We start from the raw sequence: 10,637 nt of genomic DNA, 5'->3' as shown, positions 1-10,637 counted from the left end.
ACAACCAGGAAAATTCTTGTACATCGCCCATCACCACACTTCTTGCCCCCACCACTTCTCAGGGTGTGATCCAGGGGCTTTAGTCCAGGTCCAGTAGAATGTGACAGACAGGACTGCTGAAGATGGGACTGTGGTGGCTTTTTAGGTCAGCTGTTGTTGATCTGGACATTTGACAAACTTCTCTTATTGGTTTAACTGCTGCTCCTATAAAACACTGAAAATGCTGTATGAAGTTGCTGGAGGAAAAAAGAAGAAAAGGAGAGTAATATTAATGACTGATTTAGTAGTCTAAATAAGTCTCATACAAAACAGAATACATTATTTATGAAACTCATGGATTAAATTTGGAATATTATTTCTTAATTTGGAAATTTCAGCTACAAAGTTGGAGAAAAAAAAAAAGACAAAAGCAACAAGGCTGCTAATATAAAATTTTATGCCTTTTTTTTTGTCCCATGTTTTGTGTATGGTGCTGATGAAAAGTCCAATTCAATCTTCTCATTTCAAATGCTGCAAGAGGCTGCTATGCTTATTTTAGTTTCCAGACACTAGTTGAAATTCAGGCTTAAGGGCGCATCCTGTTTGCATCTGCAAATGGCTTTATCCATAGGTACAACTCCACTGAGACCAATAAGATACTCATGTGAGTCAAGTAACCCAGGCATGTAAATATTTGCTGAATTTGGACTAAAACTGGAAGGGAATGTAAACGTAGGTGGTAAATCCTATTTAAGATAAAGGATAGCACCCACAATGACTGAAGTTAAGAGAGTTAAGGTGCCTGTCTCCCCTTACACCCTAGTAGAGGTTTACTGAGTTCTAAAAAGCTTTATAAAGCAGAGGAAGCTTTAGCTAAATGTCTGCAAAATATATTGAGAATTAGTAAGTACACTGTTTTGTTTGGTCACTGACTTTTGTTACAAGAAATCAGCTCCTCAAAGAAAAGGAGATAACACTGAAAATACCATTCTGTGGGGAAAGGAATACTAGTATAAGTGCACGTGTGTATTGCAGCTACTGCAGTCTCAAGCAAAATGCATTAATTATATGAGGCTTCAGAGCACATTACAGAAAATGTAGATGTTTTCTACACAATTTCCAGACATGGATGCTGAATGGGAGGGAAAGGGGTTAAATGTACTCTTCTTAGGAACTGAAACAAATCATTCAGAATTGATTCACAAAGCCACTGGGTCTAAATTCCTCTGTTCCTCTGTCCATTCAGTCTCTGTCTGCTGAATGAATCGATCCAATTGCTTATCTTTTTAGGTTTATGCTTAAACTGATGATGGAATATAATTTAATCTGTCTCTTGTTTAAATGTAGCAGTGAGGAGACATGGCATTCAGTAGTAAAGCATTCCTCTGGCATGTCCCTCTTTGTACTTGCATCTCAATTCTGCCACTCAGTATGCAGCCCATCTGAGATTCAGTTTAAGATATGGCAATCTTTTTTTTCGCCATCACAAACTTGCCAGTTTACCATCTCATATGCACATTCCACGTGTTTATAGGCCAGCACTGTAGAGTGGAATGGTACCCTTTTGCATGGCTGTTTTGGGAGTGGTGCAGGTTCTTTTCACCAAAGCAGTTTAAGCATTGACAGGATTCTTGGTATAGAGCTGTTAAAAGTTTTACTTTAGTCTCCTTTTCACTGTTAACCACGTAGTAAATCAAAACATCTTGGCAGATTCTGCCACCATTTATTTAGGATGCTGTCATGCCTGGGGCTACAACATTAATTTTAATATATAATGAATTTCAAAGATACAAAACTACCGACTGCATGTTTTATTCATTCTTAAATTGCAAAGAGCATCAGGTTTCCTTTTGATGCCTACCATATTAGCATATGCTACCTGTGTGCTTCTGCAGCCACTTAGTATTTGAATGTATCTGCCCTCATCAGCTATAAAGCATTAATGTTTTGCACTTGTATAGCCTTTCATTCAAGGAGCTGAAAGTCTTTTGCTGACAATGATTAAGAATTACAGTCCCCTTTGAAGTGGGTGAGTGCTGCTACCTTCATGTTACTGACGGGCAGAGTGAGGCGACTTCGCCCTGCATCCACCGCGAGGGAAGTTTCAGCGCTTGCAGCCCCCGCGCATCCTCTGCAAGCGCCGCTCTGTCCAGCCTTTGCACTAGTGACACTCTGCCCGGCAGCTTTGCCAGCAGCCTCGGAGGGCAGCGTTCGGCCTGATTAGCGGGCTCAGCTGTTTTTCACTAACTCACGAAGGCGTTTGGCGGCGGGGGTAGCCTGGAGGGGGGAGAAGGCGGCAGCGGCCGGCAGGACCCGCGCCCCGGCTCCGGGACAGCGACCGCCCCGCCGTGCGCTGCTCCAAAGCCCTGTTTCCAAAGCAAACGAGGGGAGCCCGGCTGCAATCATGCCTCGCGCACTGTTCCGAAGGCAGGTGTGAATTCCCAAAGGTGCTCCCTGTGGCCCGGCCCACACGCGCGGATTTACCTGGCCACGCTGCGCCGGGGCTCAGGGGAAGGGCACCCTGGAGTGGAGCGGCATGCAGCGCCGGTGGGAGCAGCCGTGCCGGTGGAGCTTCCTGCGCAGGGCCAGGTTGGCTGCGGAGAGAGAGAGGGAGGCAGGGGAGCGGGGTGAGAGGCGTCGGCAGTGCCTCTCCCGGGACGGGCCGGTGTCCCTGGCCGTGCCCTCCCGTGCCGCAGGGGCATCCCGGTACCAAGTCTGCAACAGCCTGCCCACCTTGGGTCCCTATTTATTCCAGCTCTCCCCCGCCTCCCCGAAGTTGCCAGACTCCTGGGATAGGCGAAGCATCCCCTCCCGCTGCCGCTGGAAGTAGGGATGAAACGCACAGACGGATGCGCCGGGTCCAGACGCGTCCCGGAGGGCTCAAACCGCGTGTTGGACGCGGTCAGGAGGTGCCCGTGGCAGGCACGACCCCCGGCTCCCGCCCCGGCACAAGCATCACGCTGAGGCATCGCCTACCTGGCCGCTGTCCGTAGGCTGGGAGGAGGCTTGCCAGGAGCACGGCCACGATCCAAAGCAGCAGCTGGAGTCTCATGTCTGCAGTGAGGGCGGAGGCGCGCTGTGGGGGGTGTGTGTGTGTGCCGGCGAGGAAACGCGCGCCCAGCCGCCCGTGAGGGCCGTGAGGGGCCGGCAGCGCCCGCAGCCGCGGCCAGCTCACATGGGAGCCGGTGATCAGCACAGCCGGGTCAGCGATCAGCACGGGCACGGCTCCGGGGCTGCGCTGCGCTCCAGGCCTCCCTCCCTTCCCTTCTCCCTTTCTCTCTTTTTCTGTCACTCCCCCTTATTTTCCATAAGCAAACAGCGTAGGAATGAAAAGCCCGTGTAAACAGCAGCTCCTGTCAATGCGTAGGGGCAAGGAGCCTCACGAACAATGCGGCCACTCCACTTTAAATTCAACCCGGCCGGAAAAAAACATATGTAAAACAAGCCCCGATGTTCCCTCCCCCATTTGCAACTGTTTAAACTTTGCATTGCTCTTATTGGTCCCATATGCAGACACCAATGCCAGGGGCAGGAAATGCCCCCCCGACCTTTATTCCCCCCGCAAAGCGCAAATGCTTTCTCTGTTGTCTAAACTAGCCGCGAAGTTGTGGCTATTCAAAGCGACACTGGCAGTACTTAAAGCTAATGAGTGTCTTTTGTACCATAAACTATTTTTAAAGGATCGGAATATTCAGGAATTAATTTGTGAGGTTTTGGTGTTGTGTTTTTGTTTTTTTTTTGTTTTTTTTTTTTTTTTTTTTTTTTTTTTTTTTTTTTTAACTGCGTACGATAAAATAGATATACCTCTTCCAGCGGTGCCAGTTTGAGGGCAGCAGTTTTGGATGGGACATTCATTTGCATAACCCACCTGTACATTGCAGTATGTTTATACTTGATTATGATGAGAGCTCGCTTTAACAAACCACGCTGAAACCAACTGGTGCAGGGTGCAGATACCAAGCCTGAAGAGAAAAAAGGCAAAACCTGTGGAATTTGGGAGCAGCAGTGATGGCTTTGAAATCCAGTGAATTACTGGCATCAGTTGAAATTCGACTGGTCCTTTTCTTTTTTCCAACTTGCTGATTTCTTGTGATGAATTAGCACCTAGTTATTTTGGGGAAAAAACCCCCAAATAACAAAAATATTAAAATTTGTTAATTTTGGGCAAAAAAAATCTGTTCTAAAACATGTGGGAAAGAGTACATTTCTATATAAGTTAAGCACTATTACTTACTACTAGGTAACTATTGCTGAAAGTTGGATAAAGTTGTTATTTGCCTATTTCTTATTTGCCTATTTCCTATTTCCTAAAATAATGGAATATATAGTTGGTTTGTTGGGGGTGTTTGGTTTGGTTTTTTTGCTTTGTTTTGTCTTAATTCAGTTGCCCCTGTATCATTTTCCTGCATTGTGAGCTTTTCCATTGTGTTTAAAAGCCTGTTTAACTCAATAGCGCATGCTAAGTCCTTCCTCATAGAGTTATACATCATTACTTGCTTACTTAATTTGCCTGGGTAGAGCATGCCCATAATTGCAGCTTGAATACATGGAGGAAACAGTTACTAAATGTTGTTATAAAACGATACCAAGACTGCTGAGGAAGGCGTCTCAGACAAAACAGCAACAAAGGAAATCCTCTACTGGTTGATCAGATTTGACTGTCATAACAAGTATACGTGTCCCAGTGTTCTTCTTTAGACCTTGGGGGTCATCTAGTTTACTCTTTGTGATTTCTGGCCTTTAAAGTGAACTTTTTAAAAATATTACTGCTACTAGCTCAGCTGAAATCAGGATCCCATGGTGGCACTAGCAGAATTTTCTTAAGGGTGTTATAAATTCAAATACAAGTGTGGCAGAGTAGAAGTGCTGTGGCCAGATCACTCAATGAGCTTGTAACAGAGACAGACTTACATCCTCAATATCCTAAATGTCATTCTGGCTCCACTAGGAAAAGTTTAGGGTTGTGATCTCTTGTTCACCATGAATGACAACACACTGACTCCCTCATTCGTACAGCCCTGCACATGACCACAACTTTTATTCAGGTGAGGCTCAGGCTCATAACCTTAAGGTGGAAAGTAGTATAGACTTCAAAGTGATAGGGACTCTGCAAAAAGCTAAAAGGCAGAAAGAATGCGTAGACCATCGCCAGTCCCTCAGGCTATCTAGGCCTCTTCTACACCTGAATGTGGTGAAGTTTACAGACATTCTGAGGTGACATTAAATTTAAGGGACTTGAGCAAGATGCAACAATTAAATGCAATATTTATCGGGTTTTTTTCCAGTTTGGTATACTATAAGCTGTTAACTACACTGTTAACTCTGTGCCAAAGTTTACAAATCTTTACTTGACAAATAAAATCCAAGTCACTATAATCTGAGCATGACAGAGTTGTTATAATTTTCATGTAAGATACAATAATAATTCTATGCTTCTCCACTGAAGAAATTTCTAAAATGTAATATAGCTCCACTCTAGAGTTTGTAGTTCTTTTGCAAGCAGCTTTCCTTCGGGTACTTACTTTCATGTGGTGTAGTGCTGCTTGAAATTAGGCAAATAATGATAAAGTGTAGTGATGTAATAGTTCTACCTTTTTCACAATGTTAGCTGGTGGGTTTTGTTCTGGCTTAAGAGGAAAGAGAATGTAAAGTGAGTAGGAAAGCTGGAAGTCTGTAGATAATGCTTTATGAGCTAGAAGAATTGGTTCTTTGAATCAAAAGCTTTCCTTCTCTTATAATCTAAAAGGAACATAATAAAGGAATGAGGACTTCAGCATTTACTACCTATATCATTGCTACTTCTCCAACTGACATTCTCTTCCCTTTTTCCTCCTTGATAGGATCAAATAGTCAGATTATCAGTTTACATTCAGAAAGTGAAAAAAATAGTTAGCACATTGCCGAAATAATTTTGAAATGTTGAATAGGAACTACCTTTCCTGAATATCAGACATTAATTGTAAGTAAATGCGACATTATCTTTTGCTTAACACATTTCATTAAGTGCTGTATCACTTCACTGGTTATTAATTGTTCTGGGTGATTTCAGTACAGTGACTGCTACAGTCTGATTTGGGGAAAAAATTTTGAAAGCATGGTACCATTTCTAATAATAAAATTGGAAGAAATAAGGAAAACATGGCTGAGGGAATATCAAACAATTTTGTCACATATAGAAGAATAAAAAATATCTTGATAAATGAAAGAACAAGTTACTGGAAGAACAAAAGATGAAATAATGTGAGGAAGCAGTAAAATGCATGGTATTAAGAAATGGAATAAGTGGAGTTGGATGATTACAATAGCAATGAAAAATAATTGGGTACCTCCTAGTATGGAGTAAGAGATTAATTTGCATTCCCTATTGCTCTGCTAGTCAGAAATTGAATACTACCTTTGGTTTGAAGGCCATCACATAATTACAAACAACTCCAGTGTTTATCGTTAATATTTGAAAACAGCTTTCAAATGCTATCAGTATCAAATGCTAAATGAAGCTTCTAAAGGACAGGAATTAATTGTTATGTATGGCAATACTAGTTTCACCCCTGGTATCTCAGATTCCCCTTGGATAATAACCCTTCCCCTCTTAGAAGCCTGTAAAAATATGTAGGACATTGTGGATCTCTACTGTTTTGTAAGAAACAATGCTGAATGCTCAACAGTGATAGTAACTGATAATAAGTGAAAATTCTTGTTTATTTTGACTTGAAAGACTCAGATAAAATATAATACTGCAGTTTCTAGTCAGATTTTCTAACTCTGTTTTTCCAAAATTAATCCAGCCTGCTGATTCAGAGGAATTATTTCACTAATCAGACAAGATCTGGGATAAACATGTCTACGGGTCAAAAGAATTTTGTGAAGCACATCTTCGAGTTGAATTGCAAATGTCACTAGGGAAAGTTCTCAGTTTTTCCTTGTTCCTTTCTATTACATTGCAAGATGGTAAGTGTGCTGTGCAACAAACAGAATTTAAAAAGAAAAATGCAAAAGATCATGCGTGTAACTGCTTGAAAGGAAGAAATTGGCCAAGAAATGCTCAAAGGGATAAATGTTGAAATGTTGTTTAGGTGTCTGTGATTTTTTTTTTTTACCACAAATTTCACTGGGATTATTATCTCCTGGTTTTATAAGGTCTATGTGCCTGCCATGAATATAAGGGATGTTTTTTCTTCAGCCCAGGGTACAGCACCAGATGCCAAATACAATGTTTGCCTTCTTCATGACTATAATCATGAAGACTACTTTTGCTAGGCAAAACTCATTAGCTCGAAAATTATGATTACAGGAGAAAATTATGCATTCTGTCCTGATTTTTATCTGTGCTTGGAAATTAAAACCTACTCAGAAATAAAACTCTATTCCCCCTGTTTGCCATTTTGTGTTTTTTTCTAAAGAAAAAAAAATCCAATTCCCTGCCTATTAGTGCTCAGCTGCCTTTCCTGCCTGGGGGACACAGTGCTCCGGAAGAAAATGGTAGTCAGCAAGCAGAAGGAATGTGCACTGGTAACCTGACACTGGAGACAGATGTGCTCAAGGAAAGGAAATGGGGATGGCTCAGACCAGACTAAACCTTGTATAATTTTTTTTAAAGTTTTCTGTGGGTGTTGCAGAGATGTGCAACCTCGAAAGTACATTTTCTTTAATTTTAATCTAGAGCGAAAGTATTCTGTGTTCCTGCCATCATGTCCAGGTTCTTACTGCAGTACAAGTCATAAATACAATTATTAGAATAATAATAGAAAGGTAAAACATGCTCTGGTAGACTTAGTCTGTCTTCTGTGACCCTACAATCTGTATGGTTGATTTTTTTCAACACAATGAAATACCAGCCCTACTCCTGAATAATCATAAATTACGAAGTCCTTCCTAGACAAAAACAATTTCATCAGTTACTTTTGGAACTGTATTGACGAATTTTCTTTTTTACTTAAGAAAAATACATTTACATGGGCTCCAAGGTACACTCATTTTTCTGTTTCCTTCCATCCCTTAGAAGCAAATTTGATTCTAAGATTCATCTAGGAAATACATACACATATTTCTTCCTAATAGGAAAACAAAGAGATGAACTCTGGAGCTGCAGTGCCTGTGATCCCCACCAGTGTGACCACATGTTCCATTTCAGGCAACCCATTTGGGGTCAGATTCTTCTCTGACACTGGTCATAATTTCAGAGCTATTTAAAATTAAAGAGTCATTTATATTGTCTTGAATAAATGGTGCTCAAGAAAAAATCCACAATTTTTGCAAAACACAGGGCTCTATAATAAATTTTTATTTGCTGGTTAGCTTTCAAATATGTAACCCATTTACATAGTCAAACCATTCATGCCCTAGGTTTCAACAGGAAAGTATTTTTAAAAGTACGTTTTTCATGTTATAGAGAAAACTCTCATAAGTTATCACATAAATAAGGCAAACATATTTGTACCTTTCTGCTGCAGCTTTAACACACACATTTAGGAAAGAGAAGTGCTTGCTGCAGTATTTGACATTGAAGTTACTGTATATATTTAGTAGGGAAATTTCACGAAAGAAATATATATTTGTTTTTGTCCTAAACTCCAGGTTTTAGAGATTAACATGCAGTCTGAAAATTATTGGTCTTACCTAAAGCTATCCAATTAGTTGTACAAATTTCTGTAAGCTTTTCAGACAGAAAGAGTTAACTTCCTGTAGATAATTCTCTACATAACTGATCTTCTGTTTTGGATTTGGGCAGCCACTAGCCACAGTAAAATTTTAATGCAGGAGGTGTTAGGACAAGCTTGGCAAGTTTCTGTAATGATTGACTGAGTGATTACTTGAACGAGAATTTCTAATTTACCTCCAGCTCTTTGCATATTTATACTTTTGACTTCAGAAAGTAAATTTGGGTTGCAGCTTCAGTAGATCCTACTTCTACGTTGCTTGCATGTTACCATTAGGGATATGGTGTCTCACGAAACAACTCTGTAGCATGAGTGAGCGCAAGTGCCCATCAGGGAGTCTACTGTGATGCAATGTTTTAGTATTCCAAATAGTTGTTACCATTCATGATAACAATCTGTAAGGCTGGTCACCATCCTGCAACCAGGTGAAATGTGTGCATTATGTAAGGGTTTTCTTACAAGAGTTTGGACCTGTATAGTACAGGGCTCTGAACTATGCCTCCTGGCAAAAAGATTGCAGATCTACCTTGCTCTTCATCAATGTCTGGGCTGTGATACTGCCTTCTCAGTGTTTCCTATCTGAATTATTTCTTTATCTGCTGTGATCAGGAAGGCCAGCCTTATTGTGGTGAACACAGATGGTGAGAGGAGCAAAAGAAGAGAAGGTAACTATGATTTCTCTGTTTTTCTGATCATCAGACAATCTGAAAAGAAGGAATTGCAAGCTTATGTTCAAATAAATGAACACAAGAAAAAGAATGGAGGCAAGAAAGTCAAGCTTATATTTCTCATTGAATTCTTATATTGTTTGTGTGGGAAAGGCTAATGTTTTCTGGTTGCATTATATATAGTTTTGTTTATTTGAAAAGTTTTGTGGTGTTTACTCTTAGGATAACAGCACTTATGTGATAACTAGCCTTTTTGCTAGCTATTCTACATGTTGCATGCTTCTAACTAATAACAGATTTTTCGAGGTATAAGCTTTACATTGTAGACTTGTGAGATCTTTCTATGCCAGCACCATTTTAAAAAAAATTACATATGCTGGATGATTGTGTAATACATGATCACAAATGTGTATAACATAGTCTGCCAAACTGAAGAGATTGCCTTGAAGAACCCCTCAGTGCTTTAACTGCTGCACTTGCTGGGTGACTGCTGTGGTCATTGCTTGCTGTGGATCTCATACACTAATGGTCTTACCATTTCTCTCCCTGTTGAAGCTGCACTGATAGGATAGGTGGGAAATTTTGAGGAAAAAAGCCCACTGCAGGACAGAGCACTGTAATCTGTCACCTCCCTTCTAATCCAGTAAGGCTGTACAACACTTATAGCTATACCAAATAAGGTCCTGGGGGTTTTTTGGGCTTTTATAGTTTTTTGTTTTTTTAGTAGAAAAGTTATTTATTGATGGAAAGACCAAAGACTAAATTAGAAGGGATGATGTAGTGGAAATATTAACAAAACCTGACAGTAGGGACAGGATACAGTGAAGGAATATCCTGCAGAAGCTGAAGCAGCAAAGCATTGGTCTTGCTTCTGCAATATATATAATAAATAATAATATTGTCCAAGATGAATAAAAGGTACAAAGCAAAGCTCAAAAGTGGATTTTGTTGATCTAAATGTTCACCACAAGAATTATCGTGTTAAACCCTTGAAGAAGATCTTGAGACTCATCAAAGTTTTGTAATGGATACTGTACTCCCTCAAAAATAGTTGAATCCAGGAAACAAAACAGCAGCCCAAACCATCAACCCTCAGACAAAATACATGCTTCATGGAAGAGAGGTTACATTAGGTTATGTGCATAACTTAGCTGTTGTCAGGAAGTGCAGTTCATGAGATGCGTTGCATCACTGCCTTAGAAACCCTCAGTTGATATTTGCAGTGTTTTTGTTTGCTTTTGAGGCTAGTAAATATTTTTAGCTTGCAAATTTCTGCAAAATACTAATAAAAGTCTGTTACCAGAGACTGATGAACTTTTCTTTTGAAATGTGC

General features: G+C 40.6%; 1 protein-coding gene across 2 annotated transcripts; it reads right to left on the bottom strand.

The window, feature by feature from the left end:
• Positions 1-217: 217 nt before the first annotated feature.
• APELA (apelin receptor early endogenous ligand) lies at positions 218-3,255 on the bottom strand. Of its 2 annotated transcripts, none has more exons than XM_033060786.2 (3): positions 2,956-3,122; positions 2,464-2,573; positions 218-236 (listed from the first exon to the last, which is right to left on the bottom strand). In XM_033060786.2, exons 1-2 carry the CDS (start codon positions 3,029-3,031, stop codon positions 2,485-2,487), a joined length of 165 nt encoding a protein of 54 aa, XP_032916677.1. In that variant the 5' UTR covers positions 3,032-3,122; the 3' UTR covers positions 218-236; positions 2,464-2,484. The 2 variants fall into 2 exon arrangements, with proteins under 2 accessions (XP_032916677.1, XP_032916678.1); XM_033060787.1 differs by having other exon boundaries at positions 221-236; positions 2,023-2,573; positions 2,956-3,255.
• Positions 3,256-10,637: the final 7,382 nt, after the last annotated feature.

Source organism: Catharus ustulatus, chromosome 5, assembly GCF_009819885.2.
Source record: "Catharus ustulatus isolate bCatUst1 chromosome 5, bCatUst1.pri.v2, whole genome shotgun sequence".
Classification (NCBI taxonomy): Eukaryota; Metazoa; Chordata; class Aves; order Passeriformes; family Turdidae; genus Catharus; species Catharus ustulatus.
Note: the sequence above shows the minus strand (reverse complement) of the source record. Positions and strands in the feature narration are given on the sequence as shown.

Coding starts and splice junctions, on each gene's coding strand:
- APELA (XM_033060787.1), bottom strand. CDS start 3,031: ATGAGACTCCAGCTGCTGCTTTGGATCGTGGCCGTGCTCCTGGCAAGC. Junction 2,574..2,955: donor AGCCTACGGACAGCGGCCAG/GTAGGCGATGCC, acceptor CTCTCTCCGCAG/CCAACCTGGCCCTGCGCAGG.